This window comes from Pongo pygmaeus, chromosome 19 (assembly GCF_028885625.2).
Source record: "Pongo pygmaeus isolate AG05252 chromosome 19, NHGRI_mPonPyg2-v2.0_pri, whole genome shotgun sequence".
Classification (NCBI taxonomy): Eukaryota; Metazoa; Chordata; class Mammalia; order Primates; family Hominidae; genus Pongo; species Pongo pygmaeus.
The window spans coordinates 3,079,760-3,103,975 of NC_072392.2; the positions used below are offsets into that span (position 1 = coordinate 3,079,760).

The 24,216-nt window shown below is 41.7% G+C and overlaps 1 protein-coding gene across 1 annotated transcript; it reads left to right on the plus strand.

Moving 5' to 3' along the window:
- Positions 1–19,510: 19,510 nt before the first annotated feature.
- Positions 19,511–20,446, plus strand: LOC129016847 (putative olfactory receptor 3A4). Its single transcript, XM_054456586.2, is given in 1 exon segment — positions 19,511–20,446. A coding segment is annotated over 1 exon segment (936 nt).
- Positions 20,447–24,216: the final 3,770 nt, after the last annotated feature.

Genomic DNA, 24,216 nt, shown 5'->3' on the forward strand with positions numbered 1-24,216 from the left:
AAAGAGACAGAGAAAGTTGTTCAAAAAGGGACTCCATTCCATTACACTACCGCCAACATTCCGCCATCTCCACCAAAAAATGGAAAAATTGTGTTAAACTTTCAAGGAATCATTTTTTCCAATGTTATTTGACTGTACTGGGATATTGAAGAAGGAAAGCTTTTCAAATTACGTTTATGGGGGAGGAGGAGCCAAGATGGCCGAATAGGAACAGCTCCGGTCTACAGCTCCCAGCGCGAGCGACGCAGAAGACGGGTGATTTCTGCATTTCCATCTGAGGCACCGTGTTCATCTCACTAGGGAGTGCCAGACAGTGGGCGCAGGTCAGTGGGTGAGCGCACCGTGCGCCAGCCGAAGCAGGGGCGAGGCATTGCCTCACTCGGGAAGCGCAAGGGGTCAGGGAGTTCCCCCTCCAGGGGTGACAGACGGCACCTGGAAAATCGGGCCACTCCCACCCGAATACTGTGCTTTTCCGACGGGCTTAGGAAACGGTGCCCCAGGAGAGTATAGCCCGCACCTGGCTCAGAGGGTCCTACGCCCACGGAGTCTCGCTGATTGCTAGCACAGCAGTCTGAGATCAAACAGCAAGTCGGCAGCGAGGCTGGGGGAGGGGCGCCCGCCATTGCCCAGGCTCACTTAGGTAAACAAAGCAGCTGGGAAGCTTGAACTGGGTGGAGCCCACCACAGCTCAAGGAGGCCTGCCTGCCTCTGTAGGCTCCACCTCTGGGGGCAGGGCACAGACAAACAAAAAGACAGCAGTAACCTCTGCAGACTTAAATGTCCCTGTCTGACAGCTTTGAGGAGAGCAGTGGTTCTCCCAGCACGCAGCTGGAGATCTGAGAACGGGCTGACTGCCTCCTCAAGTGGGTCCCTGACCCCTGACACCCGAGCAGCCTAACTGGGAGGCACCCCCCAGCAGGGGCAGACTGACACCTCACACGGCCGGCCAGGTACTCCAACAGACCTGCAGCTGAGGGTTCTGTCTGTTAGAAGGAAAACTAACAGAAAGGACATCCACACCAAAAACCCATCTGTACATCACCATCATCAAAGACCAAAAGTAGATAAAACCACAAAGATGGGGAAAAAACAGAGCAGAAAAACTGGAAACTCTAAAAACCAGAGTACCTCTCCTCCTCCAAAGGAACGCAGTTCCTCACCAGCAACGGAACAAAGCTGGACGGAGAATGACTTTGACGAGCTGAGAGAAGAAGGCTTCAGACGATCAAATTACTCCGAGCTACGGGAGGATATTCAAACCAAAGGCAAAGAAGTTGAAAACTTTGAAAAAAATTTAGAAGAATGTATAACTAGAATAACCAATACAGAGAAGTGCTTAAAGGAGCTGATGGAGCTGAAAACCAAGGCTCGAGAACTACGTGAAGAATGCAGAAGCCTCAGGAGCCGATGCGATCAAATGGAAGAAAGGGTATCAGCCCTGGAAGATGAAATGAATGAAATGAAGCGAGAAGGGAAGTTTAGAGAAAAAAGAATAAAAAGAAACGAGCAAAGCCTCCAAGAAATGTGGGACTATGTGAAAAGACCAAATCTACGTCTGATTGGTGTACCTGAAAGTGACGGGGAGAATGGAAACAAGTTGGAAAACACTCTGCAGGATATTATCCAGGAGAACTTCCCCAATCTAGCAAGGCAGGCCAACATTCAGATTCAGGAAATACAGAGAACGCCACAAAGATACTCCTCGAGAAGAGCAACTCCAAGACACATAATTGTCAGATTCACCAAAGTTGAAATGAAGGAAAAAATGTTAAGGGCAGCCAGAGAGAAAGGTCGGGTTACCATCAAAGGGAAGCCCATCAGACTAACAGCGGATCTCTCGGCAGAAACCCTACAAGCCAGAAGAGAGTGGGGGCCAATATTCAACATTCTTAAAGAAAAGAATTTTCAACCCAGAATTTCATATCCTGCCAAACTAAGCTTCATAAGTGAAGGAGAAATAAAATACTTTACAGACAAGCAAATGCTGAGAGATTTTGTCACCACCAGGCCTGCCCTAAAAGAGCTCTTGAAGGAAGCACTAAACATGGAAAGGCACAACCGGTACCAGCCACTGCAAAATCATACCGAAATGTAAAGAACATCGAGACTAGGAAGAGACTGCATCAACTAACGAGCAAAATATCCAGCTAACATCATAATGACAGGATCAAATTCACACATAACAATATTAACTTTAAATGTAAATGGACTAAATGCTCCAATTAAAAGACACAGACTGGCAAACTGGATAAAGACTCAAGACCCATCAGTGTGCTGTATCCAGGAAACCCATCTCACGTGCAGAGACACACATAGGCTCAAAATAAAAGGATGGAGGAAGATCTACCAAGCAAATGGAAAACAAAAAAAGGCAGGGGTTGCAATCCTAGTCTCTGATAAAACAGACTTTAAACCAACAAAGATCAAAAGAGACAAAGAAGGCCATTACATAATGGTAAAGGGATTAATTCAACAAGAAGAGCTAACTATCCTAAATATATATGCACCCAATACAGGAGCACCCAGATTCATAAAGCAAGTCCTGAGTGACCTACAAAGAGACTTAGACTCCCACACATTAATAATGGGAGACTTTAACACTCCACTATCAACATTAGACAGATCAACGAGACAGAAAGTCAACAAGGATACCCAGGAATTGAACTCAGCTCTGCATCAAGCGGACCTAATAGACATCTACAGAACTCTCCACCCCAAATCAACAGAATATACATTTTTTTCAGCACCACACCACACCTATTCCAAAATTGACCATATCCTTGGAAGTAAAGCTCTCCTCAATAAATGTAAAAGAACAGAAATTGTAACAAACTGTCTCTCAGATCACAGTGCAATCAAGCTAGAACTCAGGATTAAGAATCTCACTCAAAACCGCTCAACTACGTGGAAACTGAACAACCTGCTCCTGAATGACTACTGGGTAAATAATGAAATGAAGGCAGAAATAAAGATGTTCTTTGAAACCAACGAGAACCAAGACACAACATACCAGAATCTCTGGGATGCATTCAAAGCAGTGTGTAGAGGGAAATTTATAGCACTAAATGCCCACAAGAGAAAGCAGGAAAGATCCAAAATTGACACCCTAACATCACAATTAAAAGAACTAGAAAAGCAAGAGCAAACACATTCAAAAGCTAGCAGAAGGCAAGAAATAACTAAAATCAGAGCAGAACTGAAGGAAATAGAGACACAAAAAACCCTTCAAAAAAATCAATGAATCCAGGAGCTGGTTTTTTGAAAGGATCAACAAAATTGATAGACCGCTAGCAAGATTAATAAAGAAAAAAAGAGAGAAGAATCAAATAGATGCAATAAAAAATGATAAAGGGGATATCACCACCGATCCCACAGAAATACAAACTACCATCAGAGAATATTACAAACACCTCTATGCAAATAAACTAGAAAATCTAGAAGAAATGGATAAATTCCTCAACACATACACCCTCCCAAGACTAAACCAGGAAGAAGTTGAATCTCTGAATAGACCAATAACAGGAGCTGAAATTGTGGCAATAATCAATAGCTTACCAACCAAAAAAAGTCCAGGTCCAGATGGATTCACAGCCGAATTCTACCAGAGGTACAAGGAGGAGCTGGTACCATTCCTTCTGAAACTATTCCAATCAATAGAAAAAGAGGGAATCCTCCCTAACTCATTTTATGAGGCCAGCATCATCCTGATACCAAAGCCTGGCAGAGACACAACAAAAAAAGAGAATTTTAGACCAATATCCTTGATGAACATTGATGCAAAAATCCTCAATAAAATACTGGCAAACAGAATCCAGCAGCACATCAAAAAGCTTATCCACCATGATCAAGTGGGCTTCATCCCTGGGATGCAAGGCTGGTTCAATATACGCAAATCAATAAATGTAATCCAGCATATAAACAGAACGAAAGACAAAAACCACATGATTATCTCAATAGATGCAGAAAAGGCCTTTGACAAAATTCAACAACCCTTCATGCTAAAAACTCTCAATAAATTAGGAGTTGATGGGACGTATCTCAAAATAATAAGAGCTATTTATGACAAACCCACAGCCAATATCATACTGAATGGGCAAAAACTGGAAGCATTCCCTTTGAAAACTGGCACAAGACAGGGATGCCCTCTCTCACCACTTCTATTCAACATAGTGTTGGAAGTTCTGGCCAGGGCAATTAGGCAGGAGAAGGAAATCAAGGGTATTCAATTAGGAAAAGAGGAAGTCAAATTGTCCCTGTTTGCAGATGACATGATAGTATATCTAGAAAACCCCATTGTCTCAGCCCAAAATCTCCTTAAGCTGATAAGCAACTTCAGCAAAGTCTCAGGATACAAAATCAATGTGCAAAAATCACAAGCATTCTTATACATCAATAACAGACAAACAGAGAGCCAAATCATGAGTGAACTCCCATTCACAATTGCTTCAAAGAGAATAAAATACCTAGGAATCCAACTTACAAGGGATGTGAAAGACCTCTTCAAGGAGAACTACAAACCACTGCTCAAGGAAATAAAAGAGGATACAAACAAATGGAAGAACATTCCATGCTCACGGGTAGGAAGAATCAATATCATGAAAATGGCCATCCTTCCCAAGGTAATTTACAGATTCAATGCCATCCCCATCAAGCTACCAATGACTTTCTTCACAGAATTGGAAAAAACTACTTTAAAGTTCATATGGAACCAAAAAAGAGCCCGCATCGCCAAGTCAATCCTAAGCCAAAAGAACAAAGCTGGAGGCATCACACTACCTGACTTCAAACTATACTACAAGGCTACAGTAACCAAAACAGCATGGTACTGGTACCAAAACAGAGATATAGATCAATGGAACAGAACAGAGCCGTCAGAAATAATGCCACATATCTACAAGTATCTGATCTTTGACAAACCTGACAAAAACAAGAAATGGGGAAAGGATTCCCTATTTAATAAATGGTGCTGGGAAAACTGGCTAGCCATATGTAGAAAGCTGAAACTGGATCCCTTCCTTACACCTTATACAAAAATCAATTCAAGATGGATTAAAGACTTAAATGTTAGACCTAAAACCATAAAAACCCTAGAAGAAAACCTAGGCATTACCATTCAGGACATAGGCACGGGCAAGGACTTCATGTCTAAAACACCAAAAGCAATGGCAACAAAAGCCAAAATTGACAAATGGGATCTAACTAAACTCAAGAGCTTCTGCACAGCAAAAGAAACTACCATCAGAGTGAACAGGCAACCTACAAAATGGGAGAAAATTTTCGCAACCTACTCATCTGACAAAGGGCTAATATCCAGAATCTACAATGAACTCCAACAAATTTACAAGAAAAAAACAAACAACCCCATCAAAAAGTGGGCAAAGGACATGAACAGACACTTCTCAAAAGAAGACATTTATGCAGCCAAAAAACACATGAAAAAATGCTCACCATCACTGGCCATCAGAGAAATGCAAATCAAAACCACAATGAGATACCATCTCACACCAGTTAGAATGGCAATCATTAAAAAGTCAGGAAACAACAGATGCTGGAGAGGATGTGGAGAAATAGGAACACTTTTACACTGTTGGTGGGACTGTAAACTAGTTCAACCCTTGTGGAAGTCAGTGTGGCGATTCCTCAGGGATCTAGAACTAGAAATTCCATTCGACCCAGCCATCCCATTACTGGGTATACACCCAAAGGACTATAAATCATGCTGCTATAAAGACACATGCACACGTATGTTTATTGCGGCATTATTCACAATAGCAAAGACTTGGAACCAACCCAAATGTCCAACAATGATAGACTGGATTAAGAAAATGTGGCACATATACACCATGGAATACTATGCAGCCATAAAAAATGATGAGTTCACGTCCTTTGTAGGGACATGGATGAAATTGGAAATCATCATTCTCAGTAAACTATCGCAAGAACAAAAAACCAAACACCGCATATTCTCACTCACAGGTGGGAATTGAACAATGAGAACACATGGACACAGGAAGGGGAACATCACACTCGGGACTGTTGTGGGGTGGGGGGAGGGGGGGAGGGATAGCATTGGGAGATATACCTAATGCTAGATGACGAGTTGGTGGGTGCAGCGCACCAGCATGGCACATGTATACATATGTAACTTACCTGCACATTGCGCACATGTACCATAAAACCTAAAGTATAATAATAATAATAATAATAATAAAAGAAAAAAAAAAAACAAAACAAAAAAAAAAAACAAAAAAAAAAAAACAAATTACGTTTATGGAAGGGGCATAACATCTGGTTTTTTTCTTTCACTCTCTGCTCTCTCAGCCGGTAGCTGCCCCCTCTGGGCCCTGCAGAGATTCCCTTTTCTACATAGGTTCATTTTATATCTGCAATTAAGGCAGAGCAGCAGTTACAGACACCAGGCAGAGCTGGTGGAAGCCTCAAAGCTAGAATACCAAATTAGGTCCCCATAAGGTGGTGGCTGTCAGATTTGGGAGACGTTGCATAGGGTGTCTCCTAAAAATTCTTAAATCAACAATTCCTGTTTTATCACCCTCTGAGTCTAATCATAGACTTAGAAATCATTCACTATAAATACTCTGTGAATTGACATATCTATAGGAGCAGAACAACTCCCTTACATATTAAGTAATTAATTAAACTACCTCTCATTTGCCGTTTCCCATCCACTTTAACTCAGGTTGTAAGGTTTTACACCCTTTGATTCTGCATCTTCCCATCTTTGTTCTAACTGTTTACTTTATCTGGAACATCCTCTAACTAATTCTAAGTTATCAAATCCTTTGGCTCAATTAAAATGTGCCTCCTCTGTAAAGGTTTTCCTGGTCCTGCCCCATCTCATATTCCTGTCCACTAAACTCTGCAGCACTTTAATTGTATACTTTATGGCTCTTAGCTGTTAACCCCTCACACGGCCATTTCTCTATAGAGCACACCTCCTCTACTCCATTGTGGCTTGCCAACAGATTTCTGCCAAATGCAGCTTTGCATTCTTAATGCCTTGTATCACACTTTGCATACAGTAGGGTTCAATATTTCTGAAAGAAATAAATAAACGAACTTTGAAAGTATGACCATAAGAGCAACAATATTTCAGTAAAAGGGAGCATCAGATTGGGCTGTAGGAGTTGGGAAAGGCTTTCTGGATGAGCTGGAGTTTGTGCAACACAATAAAAGATTGATATGATTTAAGGGAGGTGCAAGTGTGAGGAAAAGGCACAGACGTACTGCTGTCGGTGTCTCTGCTCCCTTTATCTAGATGGCGTGGGGTTTCTTTGTTGTTGTTATTGTTGTTGTTGTTGTTCTTCTTCTTTTTTATTAGTTTCTCCCAGAGTCAAGATAGATGGGGTGGTTCTGAGGACTCATTTGGGAACAGTTAAGATATTAGTTAAAACAATCCATTCACTGAGATGTCTTTTTGATAGAACATCTCAAAAGAATTTGGCAATTAGGAATGGCAGACCCTATGAATAAATAAGAAAAGGTTAGAAGAGTATACCTCACAGAGATGCCATATAACCCAACAAGAGTCTAGGATGAACACTGGTCTATGTTTCCAAGAAGCCTGTCTTACACAGGATCACAGTGATGACCTCACCTGTAGAGGCTCACCTGGATTACCACTCTCAGGCATCCAGCTTGAGGCTCAGGCCGCCCTTATCGAGTGATCCTGGATCCCTGCTCTGACATTCCAACTAAGTCCTTTATGCATCTGATGATCGTGACTCAATACAACCCTCTGTTGTAGGAACCTCGTTCAACGTTGCTCCCTGAGGAATGGATCCAGGCAGGAAGGTTGGATTCTCTGAGTGCCCTCCTACTCACTTCAGTAAAAACAGAAAGCAGGTTTCATCTAGGAAGGACGGGCATTGGCAACATGCCCTGGCATGGGAAAGTCCCAGATCTTTCTCTCACTTGATATGTTATCTCGAACAAGACTCTCTTTCTCTACTAAGTCCTCCGTGAAATAAGAGATTTGACGCACTTGGTAACAACTCAAATGCCACCTCTATTATTAGGGAGCAGAAGGGGGCCCCCGGAGAGTCCTCACCTCGTTATGGATACAGAGGCCAGCAAGGTTTCTGTTGAAGGGAAAGGAAGCAGGTGAACCACTGTGCAGGCCTTTGTTCCGGAGAGCAAAGAAGGGCCATATATGAGAAAACGAGTGAACCAGAAATGAGATCATCTAGTCATCTATCCACCGCCGTGTCAGCCTCTGGGGACCTCAGAAATTAGCCCTTCCAGGAAGGTTCGGGGGTTTAGGGAGCCACAGAGCAATAAACAACCCAAGCTTTTAATGAACCCAATAATGATGCCTTACGACTTTGTAATGCTTTTGATTTTCTCAAAGAGGCCTCCCCTCCAACTCCTTACTGCACCCCTCATATTAGTTTCATGGGGGTAATTAGGGAGTATTAATAATCCCATTTATCATACCACACCAATGAAGTCCAGAGAATTTATTCATCTTCACAAAGTCACAGTGGATCTAATGGTGGTGCTGAGGCTAGAGTAAGTATCCAGACAGAGCGTTGTTCTCTCAGATTGCTCGCGGAACAAGAGTTCTGAGCAGAGAGAGCTGACTCTCAGGCTTGCCCTAGAGGTGAGAAGGAGGCACAAGAACGGAGACAAAAGGGAGAAGCTTTCTCCAACCTTGGCTTCCTAATGAGTCCTCAGGAATGCAGTGCTTTCTCCCTCAGGACCTTGTTAATCGGGGGCACTGGAATTGCATCTTGGGGACCCCATCATGACTCTGGAATTGGTGGTAGAAGAGCTGAGTTCAGTTAGGAGGGACCAAGGGGTCCTGAGGGATGTCTCTTCCTACTGTAATTCTCTAGGCCAGAACCTTAGAAGTTGAGACTCTTGGTGACGACGTTAATGAACGGCGAATGTGGAGAGGTTGGCGAGCCCTCCCTCAATGTCCTACTCCCTGTTCAAACAGGAAGTGCCCACCATGATGGAGACCTTGCATTTCCTTTGCTGCAAAACCTCCAGCCCTTCACACCAGCCTGGTAAGAAAAAGACTGACATGGTGTACACTCACCCTTGCTTTTCCAGTGACTGACGGCGTGCCTTAGGACCAGCTGCTCAGCAACTCTGGCCTTCCATTTCTTCATGTGTAAAAACAGAATAATATTTCCAACCACAGAGGGTTGGTCTAAGAATTAAATAAAATAATAGTTAAAGCACTTGGTAGGGGATCAACAAATATTAATACTAATAAAATGGCAATCATTAATATTTGCTTTGTTTTGGTGCATTATCTTAATTTTCTGGACAACTCTTTGACATGGCTTTGTTATTTGCTCCACTTTGCAGAGGAGGAATTTGAGGCTTGGGGAAGTTTAGTAACTTACTTAATGTTACCTATCCAGGATGTAGCAGAGCTGGACCTCAAGCCACAAAGCATGATTTTAACAACTTTTCTATAAGACTTTCCCTTCCCTCTTTTTATTTTTTAAATCTGCTTCAAAAAACAACTGTTATGACATCATCTGATCACTGTGACTGTCTCTGCCCTCAAGACTCTGACTTTTGTGCCAGACTTTTCAGCTTCTTCTAGCAAATGCAAATTAAAATCACAATGGAGGCTGGGAGCAGTGGCTCACGCCTGTAATCCTCAAACTTTGGGAGGCCAAGGTGGGGGGATCACCTGAGGTCAGGAGTTCGAGACCAGCCTGGCCAACATGACAAAACCCCATTTCTACTAAAAATACAAAAATTAGCTGGGCATGTTGGCACATGCCTGTAATCCCAGCTACTCGGGAGGCTGAGGCAGGAGAATCACTTGAACCTGGGAGGCAGAGGTTGCAGTGAACTGAGATCACGCCACTGCACTCCAGCCTGGGCAACAGAGCGAGAATCGGTCTCAAAATAAATAAATAAATTAATTAATTAAATAAAATCACAATAGAGACACTATTTGACATGTACTATTGGCCTAAATGAAGAAATGACATAATATCAAATTTTGATGAAAATATTGAGCAACAAAAATTTTTTTTTTTTTTAATTATACTTTAAGTTTTAGGGTACATGTGCACAACGTGCAGGTTTGTTACATATGTATACATGTGCTGTGTTGGTTTGCTGCACCCATTAACTCGTCATTTACATTAGGTATATCTCCTAATGCTGTCCCTCCCCTCTCCCCCCATCCCATGACAGGCCCTGGTGTGTGATGTTCCCCTTCCTGTGTCCAAGTGTTCTCATTGTTCAATTCCCACCTATGAGTGACAACATGAGGTGTTTGGTTTTCTGTCCTTGTGATAGTTTGCTGAGAATGCTGGTTTCCAGCTTCATCCATGTCCCTACAAAAAGGACATGAACTCATCCTTTTTTATGGCTGCGTAGTATTCCATGGTATATATGTGCCACATTTTCTTAATCCAGTCTATCATTGATGGACATTTGGGTTGGTTCCAAGTCTTTGCTATTGTGAATAGTGCCGCAATAAACATACGTGTGCATGTGTCTTTATAGCAGCATGATTTATAATCCTTTGGGTATATACCCAGTAATGGGATGGCTGGGTCAAATGGTATTTCTGGTTCTAGATCCGTGAGGAATCACCACACTGTCTTCCACAATGGTTGAACTAGTTTACAGTCTTACCAACAATGTAAAAGTGTTCCTATTTCTCCACATCCTCTCCAGCACCTGTTGTTTCCTGACTTTTTAATGATCACCATTCTAACTGGTGTGAGATGGTATCTCATTGTGGTTTTGATTTGCATTTCTCTGATGGCCAGTGATGATGAGCATTTTTTCATGTGTCTGTTGGCTGCATAAATGTCTTCTTTTGAGAAGTGTCTGTTCATATCTTTCGCCCAGTTTTTGATGGGGTTGGTTGATTTTTTCTTGTAAATTTGTTTAAGTTCTTTGTAGATTCTGGATATTAGCCTTTTGTCAGATGGGTAGATTGCAAAAATTTTCTCCTATTCTGTAGGTTGCCTGTTCACTCTGATGGTAGTTCCTTTTGCTGTGCAGAAGCTCTTTAGTTTAATTAGGTCCCATTTGTCAATTTGGGCTTTTGTTGCCATTGCTTTTGCTGTTTTAGACATGAAGTCCTTGCCCATGCCTATGTCCTGAATGGTATTGCCTAGGTTTTCTTCTAGGGTTTTTATGGTTTTAGGTCTAACATGTAAGTCTTTAATCCATCTTGAATTAATTTTTGTATAAGGTGTAAGGAAGGGATCAATGTGCAAAAATCACAAACAGACAGAGAGCCAAATAACACCAGAAACAGACAAACAGAGAGCCAAATCATAAGTGAACTCCCATTCACAATTGCTTCAAAGAGAATAAAATACCTAAGAATCCAACTTACAAGGGATGTGAAGGACCTCTTCAAGGAGAACTACAAACCACTGCTCAATGAAATAAAAGAGGATACAAACAAATGGAAGAACATTCCATGCTCATGGATAGGAAGAATCAATATCGTGACAATGGCCATACTGCCCAAGGTAATTTATAGATTCAATGCCATCCCCATCAAGCTACCAATGATTTTCTTCACAGAATTGGAAAAAACTACTTTAAAGTTCATATGGAGCCAAAAAAGAGCCCGCATTGCCAAGACATTCCTAAGCCAAAAGAACAAAGCTGGAGGCATCACACTACCTGACTTCAAACTATACTACAAGGCTACAGTAACCAAAACAGCATGGTACTGGTACCAAAACAGAGATATAGACTAATGGAACAGAACACAGCCCTCAGAAATAATACCACACATCTACAACCATCTGATCTTTGACAAATCTGACAAAAACATTCCCTATTTAACAAATGGTGCTGGGAAAACTGGCTAGCCATATGTAGAAAGCTGAAACTGGAGCAACAAAAATTTTTATACACTGCTGGTGAGATCATAAAAATGTACTGTCACATGAAAACACAATTTGGGCTTTATTCTTTAAATATAGTTGCACTAATTCCGTTCCTAATTAGAGACCCAAAAGAAATTCTTGCACATGTACAATCCTACATGCCTCCACCTGCAGGATGTTGGCCGACTAGGAAAGGGCTAGTGGCCACGTTTCATCTGCAGATGCTTTGCTGTTGGTCTCGTCAAAGTGCCTGGTATCTATCAAGCACTGTGTGAGCCTGGGGCTCCACATCCGATGTTATGCTCATTCTGGGAAGGCCAGTACTCAGTTCGGGCTAAAAGTGGCTGCCACCCACAGTACAACTTTCTATCTCAGTAGGCTGCCCGTGTTCACCACAACATATTTTAAAGGAATAGTAATTTAAATAGTGTTATATTTGAGCAAAATTAGAGAAATCAACCAAAATAACACATTAGAGGACCTGTAAATAATATATGGAAATTTGATCTATGACACGGTGGCCAATAGATCAGTAGGAAAGGACAAGTCTTTCAATAAATAGTGCTGGAGCAACTGAGGAACCACAAAGAAAAAAATGATATTATATGTCTTTCTCACTCCATGCATAAAGGTCAGTTTCAGGTAGATGTGATACTTATACTGAACAGTAAAAATGTAAAACATTGAACATATTCTGTGGAATATCTTTATAATATTTTAGGAGGTAAATATTTCTTAAATAAGTTGAAAGAACTTTAGTTATCTAAAAAATAAGACAGCAATTTGCCTACACTAAAATTTCAAGCCTCTACTCATCATATGACAATGATTTTCTAAGTGAAAAGGCAAGCTACAAATTTGATTTTCAGCATATATAGCTGTTCTGAAGTATCCAAAATATATTTCAAACTTCTACAACCAGGCTGGGCATGGTGGCTCATGCCTGTAATCCCAGCACTTTGGGAGGCTGAGGTAGACAGATCACAAAGCCAAGAGATCGAGATCATCCTGGCCAACATGGTGAAACCCTGTCTCTACTAAAAAAAAATACAAAAATTAGCTAAGTGTGGTAGTGCATGCCTGTAGTCCCAGCTACTCAGGAGGCTGAGGCAGGAGCATCGCTTGAACATGGGAGGCAGAGGCTGCAGTGAGTCAAGATCGCACCACTGCACTCCAGCCTGGCGACTGAGCAAGACTTCATCTCAAAAAAAAAAAAAAATTAGCCAGGTGCCTGTAATCCCAGCTACTCGGGAAGCTGAGGCAGAAGGATCGCTTGAACCTGGGAGGTGGAGGTTGCAGTGAGCCGAGATCATGGCACTGCATTCCAGCCTGGGCGATAGAGTGAGACTCCATCTCAAAATAAATAAATAAATAAATAAATCTATTAGAAGTTTTGGTACTTATATATATATATATGTACCAAAATAACAGTAAGCCAAAATAACAGTAAGCCAAAAATAAAGCAGACTCTGCATGTATTGCAGCTTGGCTTTGATTAGGGGGACTGAGACACACTCTTTGTAGGACTCTACACAACCTGTGTGATGGCTGGTGGGCACATTGACCATTCTTGGCTCTACGCCTCAGAGACTTTTCCTTCCTACTGCCTTATGGTGTTTCTCTCTCCGGATGTTAGAGTTTTCTCTCACGCATAAACACATTCCAATGCAGCCAAGGACCAGAGGAGACCCATCTGCAGGACTCTGGAGCTTTCTCTCTGTGAAGCTCCCTCTTCTCCAGTACTTTCCCTCACCAATTCGTGCTGCCATAGCCAGCCTGAACTCTGTCTCCTCAATTCAGAAGACCACTGGGCTCTGTTTGGGTTCTCCTTGCCCTGGGGTGTGGTTGGCCACTCTCTCTGGCAATAAGCTGAGGCAACTGTATTTCTCACACTGTTCTAGAGCTAAGGATTCACTGTCCTGCCCTGCATGGTATCCACTCCTTCATAGATTTTGTTTGGTTTCTCAGCTGTTTAAAATGGGAGAGTAAATCTGGTCCCTGTCACTTCATCATCATGGCCAGAGTAGTTTTCTAAGGAAATATAATTTCCCAAAACTGTTTATGAAGATAAAGAAAATCTAAACAGAACAAAAAACAGAAATATTGACAAAGCTTTGGTCCTCCCTTCCTTCAAAAGCCTGAGGTCCATATGATTTCATAGGAGAATTCTACCAATCATTTAAAAACAAACTAGGTATATTCATACAATGGAATACTTTCAGCAATAAAAAATAAACTATTGATACATGCTACAACATGAATGACTATAAAATCCATTATGTTGAGTAAAGGAAGCCTTACATAAAGGCATATGCATTGTATGATTCCACTTATATAAAGTTTTAGAATAGGTAAAATTAATCTATGTTGAAAAAATCAGAACAATAATTGTCTTTGAGTGGTCATTTTTTAACTGGAAAAAGGTATGGGGTAACATTTTTGGGTGTTGGTAATGTTCTATATTTTGATAAGTGTATGCATTTGTCAAAACTCAGTAAGTGTACACTTCACATTTCTGTGTTTCATTGCATATTAAGTTTGCATAAACAACAGACATAAACAGATTTGAAGTTGTGTTATGATATGCGTGCTTAAGTATTTAAGGGGACATGTACTGATGTCTGCGTCTAGAGGGGTGGAGAGGTATGTCTTCATTTTTCTCCTTCACAGTTGACTGAGTTAAAATACCTCTGTTAACCACCAATCCACCAGGCCTTGAAGCCAGTCAAAACTCCCCTTGAAACAAAGATATAGGCAAGGAATATGAAGAATATAAGCAGGGGATATGAAGACTACATGTTTCCCTGCCCCTTATATAAAACATAACTGAGTAATTTTTACTTTTGTGATGAGGTAACAAGGAATCTAATTGTGAGAATGTAGAGTATCAATGGAAGAGACGAGATCCTTGCACAAATTAGGGAGGTAGAGATTACTCACGACATAGGACAAAAATCAGAGATGCAAATACTTTGTTGTATTATTATTTATATTGGCAAAAAAATTGAAAACTAAGTATGCAATGGTTAAGTGAATGTTAGCACATGCAAATGGTAGCATATTAGAAAATCATAAAATTTTGAAGAATAATATATTACACGAAGCTCAAATATAAAGACAGTAAAAGAAAGTTGAAAATAAAATTCTATTAAATATCATACCTTTTGTAAACCAAAAATGATTAGACATGTGTGTGGACACATACATAGGAATAGTGATTAGGTGATAATTATTTGGTTCATGCCTTCCTTCTTTATGAGCTGATAAGCTCCATGTGGGGAGGGACCATGTCTGTATTTGGTCACCTCTTTACTAGCATATTACCTGAAAAATAGTACTTTGCTCAATTAATAGATGCCAAATAAGGAGTGGCATGATCCTACTTCTGTTAAGCAAGGTGAAGAGGAGCATTTGCTTTGGGGAACAAGAAGCTCTGGATACCCAAGAAGGTGGTTCGGCAGCTCAGTGGAAGAACAAGCTAACAGTGGCTGAGCTCCACTGGAGGCTCTGCCTTTTTCGGTTGTTGTTTGTTTGCCTGTTTTTTTAGAGATAGGCCTTGCTCTGTTACCCAGCTGAAATTCTGTGGCACCATCATAGCTCAAGGCAGCCTCAAACTCCTGGCCTCAAGCAATCCTCCTACCTTATCCTCCCAAGTAGCTGGGACTACATGTGTGTGCCACCACAGTCAGCTAATTTTTTTTGTAGAGACAGAGTTTCATTATGTTGCCCCTGATCAAGAACTCCTGGCCTCAAGCAATCCCCCCACCCCAGCCTCCCAAAGTGTTGGGATTAGAGGCACAAGCCACTGCATCCAGCCACCCCCATTTTGATAAGGTTACTTCCTCATCCAGGAGGCACCAGATGTAATGCAGTTACCTAGATGCTCCCACTCCCCCTTCCAATTCCTATAAATATATAGTGTTTGTGGGGGGTGGGGTCCCTTTCTACTGAAAAGCTTGCCATAGTGTGTGTAGTCTAGTGATGCTCAACCTTAGCTCCTCTCCGTGTGGAGTAGGGAGAGTGCAGGGGATCACTGTGCTCTACTACTCTTCAAAAAAAAAAAAAAAAAAACTGTAACCCCTTTTATTTTCTCTATTTAAAATCAAATAGAAAACAAAAACCACTAATATCTTCAAAAGACATTGTTAGTGTAAGAGAAAGACTAAGAACAAAAATTGGGTTTATAGAGTCAAACATAAGTGAGTGTCACTCTTATGCTTGCAAGTTTTTCCACAATAAGGCATGTGGTTCAACTGGATTTACAGACGCACGCATGCTTGTGTGTGTGTGCATTCTGTACAAAAGGTTTTGTACACCTTGGGTTCCTGTGGGATGTTCAGGTAGTAATATCCAACACACAGGTATTTGGGTCAACAACTTAGTGTCTGGGATGGAGATAAAAACTGAGGATCGCCTGCATGTACTGCCTTTGGATTGCTATGGGAAGACAGAGGAAGGCCTCCTAGCCTGGCCCCAGGGACTCATAGGCAGTTTCTGGAAAAGAGGAGACCTGCAATGAATCTTCAAGGAGGGAGTTTCCTTCCTTAACAGTGTGTGAGAAAAGGAGACGACACAGCCTCCGGTATGTCAGGAGAAAGCAGAAATAATGGGTTCTATTTGAGCTCTGCAACTTAGCCTCCTCCAAGGACAGCTGTCAACAGAAATTCCAATCCATCCTAATTCTCTGACAACTCCTCCTTGGCCCACGACAGGCTTAAGCCACCATGAGTTTCCTCAAGTGATCCTGCAAAGAGCTTCTCCCAAACCTGTTAATGAGAGTCAGTGAGAATGCTTGATTAATGAACAAGGAATTAAAATTGCAGTTGATGTCTGAAGCCACCATCAGATATTAGTGAAAGTTGATGGTCCTGTTCTAAAGGTTCTCTAACCCTTTATCTTCCTTTGTGGTGTTGGAGGCACGAGGCTGGAAAACATTTTGAGCCAGGATGCTACAGGCTCTGGATTGCACTGTGGGAGCCGAGAAAAAGGCAAAGCGCTTGACTGAGACTAGAAGAAATGCCAGGCTTGAGGATGGCTCACATGAGCTGTGATGGGAGGTGACCTTGTGAGATGATGGCGAGAACACTGATCCAGGGATGAAACAGGAGGAAATCCTGACCCAGGCTCTGGCCTCCTCCCAGCCCCATGCTGCAGGCCAGGTGAGAAAGTCACAAGTCACTGCTCCTCTCCTCTCCTGTCCCCACCCAAGATGACGGGCTGGATTAAATCAGAAACCCAAAATCTCAACTCCATCCCCAACACAGGGTGACTTTCAGGATTTTAAGTCTTTGAGATATTAATTTTAACTCTATAAAATGTTGACTACAAGAGTGCCGTTTCACAAGTGCTCAAAAATATTTTTGTTAAATAAATGAATGAATTTTGCCGTACTGAAGAAGGTTGTACTTGGAAACATTTTGACAAGTCCATAACATTTTAAAAATATTTGAGGTCATTATGTCTTTGGCAAAGGCAGATGTCTTTACCTGGCTCTGGCTCCCCCGGAAGGTGCTAATTTCTGAGGCCTCCAGGGGAACAATGAGGAGGAGAAAAATCCCAGTGTGAAAATGATGTCAGCGGAGTTGCTTGTCTCTTTGTCTATCTGTCCTTTATAAGCTATCCCCTCTGCAGAGGCTGCTGGGCAGGTGGGACTGTCCCTCCTCTTTGCCCATCTCTTTGGCCGGGTGAGTTTCATCTCAAGACTCCTCACTGTACTCTCACAGCTTGGTCTCCAAACAAATGAAGTTCACCCTCTGGGCTCTGAAACGGCTTCTCTCTCCACCCAAAAAGATCCAGTGGGATTTGGGTACTTCAATGTGCGGGGTTAGAGAGAAAGAAGAATCAGTGATGACTAAGCTTTCAAGCCCAACTCATGGGGAGGATGGCAATGCTGCTACCAAAATACTTAGTCCAAAGCAGAATGAGATTGAAGAAGGACGGTTCTGATTTGGAGAGACTGACTTTGAGGTAATGGTAGGAGCATGTCCATGCAGAAAAGGCCATACTATTAGATGGTAGTTGACCCACTGGAGACCTGAGGACATCATTCTCCACATTTAATCATCGGGAAATGTCTTCCTCTGCTCATGCCTTTTGCCCCCTGGGGGTCTCCAACTCCACCCTTTCCCTAGATGAGTTAGCCTCCATGTGAGAGACTTAAATATCTATCCCTCAGCCACAGGTTGAGGTGGATCACTGAGTATTTTATTTTATTTTATTTTATTTTATTTTATTTCATTTCATTTCATTTTATTTTTTGAGACTGAGTCTTGCTCTGTCACCCAAGCTAGAGTACAGTGGCGCCATCTCAGCTCACTGCAACCTCCACCTCCCGGGTTCAAGCAATTCTTCTGCCCCAGCCTCCCGAGTAGCTGGGATTACAAGCACCCACAACCACACCCAGCTAATTTTTGTATTTTTAGTAGAGACGGGGTTTCACCATGTTGGCCAGGCTGGTCTCGAACTCCTGACCTCAGGTGATCCGCCCGCCTCGGCCTCCCAAAGTGCTAGGATTACAGGTGTGAGTCACCATGCCCGGCTGAGTATTTTATTAGCAGTGATTACGGCTGGGAAAAGAAAAGCATTACCTAAGTGATCATATATGTGGGCAGTTCATGGCACTGTGAAAGACTTTGGCCTTATCTGGTGATCAGATAAATAGCATGTGTGTTGGATGATGCGTAATTAGAACCAGGAGACAGAAGAGTGAAAAGCTCAGTGATGGTGGAGTTGGAGGCATGGGGAATTCAGGGTGTGGGTATCTGCTTACCTAAGACTATTTGTGTGAGAGTTCACCTGTATATTCAGTGAAACAGCGCTACTTGGTATCCACCAAACCCACCCGGGAGCCTAAGCCTGGAGGCTCGCCCTGCTCAAAAGCCCTTTTTACATTCTTCGTATTCGGTAAACGGTCAGTACTTTTGAGCTCAAATTTCCCAGACTCTGTATGGAGAAATGCAATGTAATATTACTACTTGGAAAATCTAAAAGGCTGGTAGTCACCAGCTATGGAGCTGGAAATGTCCTCGGTGATGTTTCCTCGTATAGTTTCACTGTTTTTCATCTCATTTCACTTTTTTTCTGAAATGTCCGGACCAAATCTCATGGCCTCACATGTTAATCTTTTAATAGCCTGGGCCACAAAAGGCATCTCACTACTGCCATGGTGTACGACAGCACGTGTATGACAGCACGTGTATGCACGGGGTGCAGGGACACCGGTTGTGGGGAACATGCTTCCCTGCTTCCCCTGAAGCTTCCCTTTCATCCTCTGGGATCTTGTGTATCTCAACTATGGCCATGCCACCATCTGTAGACTTGGGGTTTCCTCCTGGAAGTTTGGTCTCAGGAAAATAATTTTTCCCTTTAACTTTCTAATGTAACATTTGTTCCCCCTTCTATATCAATTCACGGATCTCTGTTTGAGTCTGTCCAATGCCACTCTTGTTACCCATTAAGAGTCAGATATCAAGTCTTTTCATACTACATCTAAATCTTCAACTTTCTTCCCCTTACATTTCATGCGTTCTTCCATCCTGGCCCTGTCCTGGACATTGCTATCAAGATCTCACTGACGATTGTTATCGACACCTCATCCTCCTTCTGCCACCACTGGCCCCATCTAACACTGCCCAGTCCACTGCTGGTGGAAGACAGCCATGGATCTGGGGAACTCAGGGAATGATTTGGTTGTGACCAAGTTTGTCCTGCTGGGCCTCACAGAGACTCCAGCTCTACAGCCCATCCTCTTTGTCATCTTCCTTCTTGCTTATGTCACTACCGTTGGAGGCAACCTCAGCATCCTGGCAGCCATCCTTATGGAAACAAAACTCCACAGCCCCATGTACTTCTTCCTGGGGAACTTGTCCCTGCTAGATGTGGGGTGTGTCAGTGTCACTGTCCCTGCCATGCTGAGGCATTTCATATCCAACAACAGAAGCATTCCCTATAAGGCCTGCCTCTCCCAGCTCTTCTTCTTCCACCTCCTGGCTGGGGCGGACTGCTTCTTGCTGACCGTCATGGCCTATGACTGCTATCTGGCCATCTGCCAGCCCCTCACCTATAGCAGCCGCATGAGCTGGGGAATCCAGCAAGCCCTGGTGGGCATGTCATGTGTCTTTTCCTTCACCAACGCACTGACCCAAACTGTTGCCTTGTCTACTCTTAACTTCTGTGGCCCCAATGTGATCAATCACTTCTACTGTGATCTGCCACAGCTCTTCCAGCTCTCCTGCTCCAGTGTTCATCTCAATGAGCAGTTGCTGTTTGTAGCAGCAGCTTTCATGGGTGTGGCCCCCTTGGTCCTCATCAGTGTGTCCTATGCCCATGTGGCAGCTGCAGTCCTGTGAATCCACTGTGCAGAAGGCAGAAAGAAAGCCTTCTCCACATGTAGTTCCCACCTCACTGTGGTGGGCATCTTTTATGGGACGGGTTCAGTGGAGCTACACAAGGCTGGGTTCAGCTACACAAGGCTGGGTTCAGTGGAGTCTTCAGACAAGGACAAGAGCATTGGCATCCTCAACACTGTCATCAGCCCCATGCTGAACCCACTCATCTACAGCCTTAGGAACCCTGACGTGCAGGGTGCCCTCTAGAGGGTGCTCATGGGGAGACAATCCCCCAAGTGAGGCTCCTTTCCTCTGGCCATAATGAATGTCATGGTTTCACTTACTGCTTCTAAGAGGTATTGTGATAGCGTAACTGGAGTGTGGATATGATGAAATGGGTTGAAGGACTGGCTTAGGAAGGAACGTACAATAAAAATAATAGTGATCGCCACATGCCGGCCACTGTTCTAAGAGACTGGTATCTATTAGCTCATTTAATCCTCATAACCTTATGAGGTAAACACAAAGTTACAAGTTGTAGATGAGGAAATTGGACCTCAGAGAGGTTGAGTAACTTGCCCAAAGTCACACAGCTAATAATGAATGTCAGAGCTGGGATCTGAACGTAGGCAAGCTGAACCTGTAACGATGGCCTCTCAAGAGTAGTAAATCACTTCTAGGAGGAAGGGTTTCTATGAGGTACAGAAAGGGAATGGGTAATAAAAAACTTTAGAAAGAAAGAAAATAAATAAATAAAATGACAATGTGAATTAGGAGGGTTTGTTCCTTTTACAAATTTACAGTTTGTTCTCGAGCATCTGGTACAGGTTGAGGGAATTGCTAGATGCCAATTTCAACAAATAAACCAAGACAAAGTACACATTTTAAAGCCCAATCCCAAGGGAATAGGCGCTGTTTAGAAAAACCACAAAGATGAGGTAGAGTATTTTCATACTGGACCAGCACTACTACCAATTTCTTATATTTGATAGAATTAGAGAAAGAGATTTGGCTCATATGGAAAAGTCTACCTGACTGAATGCAGATCTTTGCTGCCTCTGACTTAGACCTGAAACCAGCCCTCTCATCTGCATTGCTGTAAGGAGGAAGACACTTCCCTTTTTATTCAATTTGTAGCTTTTAACAGCTTTTTCCATAATGCAATACAAATGTGTGCTTATTAAAATGTTAGAAAGTACAAAAAGAATAGAATAAAAATCACCAGTTCAAAGATAATCATTATGGGCATTTAGCATATAATTGTTAAATTTTTTATTCATAATATATATTTGCAATAATATAATTATTCTATACCTAAATTTCTGTAGCCTGCTTTTTTTCACTTAATAATATAGATGGATATCCTTCCATAACAGAAAATTATGGGTAATACATTTTTCTATAGTTTTTCTATAATTTTTCATCTTTTTCTATAGTTGTATCACATTCCTTTGAATGGATAGAACAAAATAGATTTAATAACTCTCTATTAGTAAACCTGTGTTGGTTCAAACAGTCTAGGTTGTATGGAATGCTGCAATAAGCATCCTTGTACATTCATCTGTGCACATTCTTCTAATTTTAAAAGTCCCCACAAGTGGCATTCCTAGACCAAAAGATAAGAAGTTTTCCAAGGCACTCGAAAACATATTACCAAATTGCCACTCAGAAAAGGTTGAACAAATTGTCACTTTCATATTACCACTTCTGTCTTTGCCAATATGATAGGCCAAATGTTACAACTCAATGCTCCTTTAATTTGAAGTTAATCACTGTCAAAGTTAAAATATATATATATAGAGAGAAAAATATGTATAAAAAGTAGTACTGAAAAAATATATTTTACATATATAGAGTGTGTGTGTGTATGTGTGTGTGTGTGTATATATTTCTAAGACATTTGTCTTTTTTTATAAATTTGAAAGTGTTCAGGCTGGGTACAGTGGCTCACACCTGTAATCCCAGCACTTTGGGAGGCCAAGGTGGGCAGATCACTTGAGATCAGGAGTTCGAGACCAGCCTGGCCAAAATGGAGAAACCCCTTCTCTACAAAAAAAATACAAAAACTAGCCAGGCGAGGTGGCGCACGCCTGCAATCCCACCTACTCAGGAGGCTGAGGCAGGAGAATCTCTTGAACCCGGGAGGTGGAGGTTGCAGTGAGCTGAGATCATGCCATTGCACTCCAGCCTGGGCAACAGAGTGAGACTCCATCTAGAAAAAGAAAGTGCTCTTATTAATGACATTAATTCTTTGTTTTATGAATATTGCAAATGTGATGCTCTCTTTTACCATACATAAGTTCTAATTTTCTACATGGTCAAATTATTCAATCTTTTCTTCTATATAGTTTTTGTATCTGGTTTTAGTATCACGTTTAGAAAGAAGCTTTTTTACTTTTGAATTGATTTTTACTTTTGAATAAATTTTGAATGACACATTCATGGGTGATTTCCTCACTGATATGAAATGATACCTTTGCCACATGCTAAATATTCTTACACTCTTGGGTCTGTTGCTGGACTCCTTTCCAGCACTAAGCTTTTAAATTGCTATGCTGCTGCAATACACACTAATATGTGGCCGTCAACGTCTTTCTTACCCTCTTCCTTGTCTACACTGGCATGTTCTAGCCTTATCTATTCCTACAGCTGCTAACTCTCATACAATCATCCCTCTCGATTGGTTTTTAAAATCCATTTGTAAAAGTCTACAAATATTGGAATAGTGTCAATGCATATATTTAGAAGAAACTGACATCTTTGAATTATTGACTTTCCCATTCTGAAACAAGATATATCTCTTCAATTACTCAAGCCTTCTTTTATAGTGTAAGAAATTTTTTTTTTAATTTTTTTCTTTTATTATTATTATTATACTTTAGGTTTTATGGTACATGCGCACAACGTGCAGGTAAGTTACATATGTATACATGTGCCACCCCAAAAAAAAAAAAAAAAAAAAGAAATTTTTTAAAAAGACAACAAAACATTAAGATCACGTGAAACAGAAAATTGAATTTCCGTTGCCAGGAGGCATATAGAAGTTACCCAGAGTAATTCTAGAGGCCAAGAGGGCAAGCCCCTCGGGTAAGGACAGCGATTATTTGTTCATTCTGCAGCAGCTGGCTGCAGAAAATCCCTGAAACGCCCACACACCGCTTGGAACTCTGGGGAAAGATTCCATGTGAATTTATTCCTCTGGTCATTAGAAACATTTGAGCTTAGAAAAGGAAAGAAAAGGAGTCATTTTGTGTGTTTTCAGAGTTCACTAGCTAACAGACCCCTGGCTGTATCCAGCGCACAGAGGTATAGTTTACAATACTTAATATAATAACAATCATCAGACTTCCCTGATTGCCAACTCTTCCTATAAATGAAATGTGTTAGCAATGACCCACATTCTCACTTGTCAACAGTCATCTAGGCCTTCATGTCCATGGCCTTCTCTGGAAAGCACAAGTACTCTCCAGTGTGCCAAAGCCTTCCAGCCGACCACATCATCTGCCTGGTGATTGTAGGTATTTGAGTTTGTCATCCCTCATTTTGGACATTTAATTTTCTAGTCTTTGGCACACTTGACACTACTGAAAAAAAGGTTTTATCAATAATGTATATTTTTTCCTAGAATTTTCTAGTTCCATCTGAACCCTAAACTTATAATACAGGTAACTTCTACCAGCCCATAAAAGGTACTCAAGTATTACTAATGTGATAAAACACTGGCTTGTTTTATGGAAGATGGTCTCTATACTTAAGCATTATCTTGGGAGAGAAAAGGGGTAACAACTTATCACTAAATCGGACTCAATACTAAATTGGACTTTATTTCTTAAAAAGTATACCTCTATCAAATTATTAATTGATTCAAGAAGCATTCATTGAACACCTAAAGTATAGCAGGAATAATACTAAGTGTTGGGATTCAGAGTAAAGCAAGCTCTGGCCTAAGATGATTTAATGGTATCAGACGGAGCCACATAGGTCAAGTTACAGAAGCTCAAAGGGTTACAGGTGCCACGTGCCTGACAGCTTACACA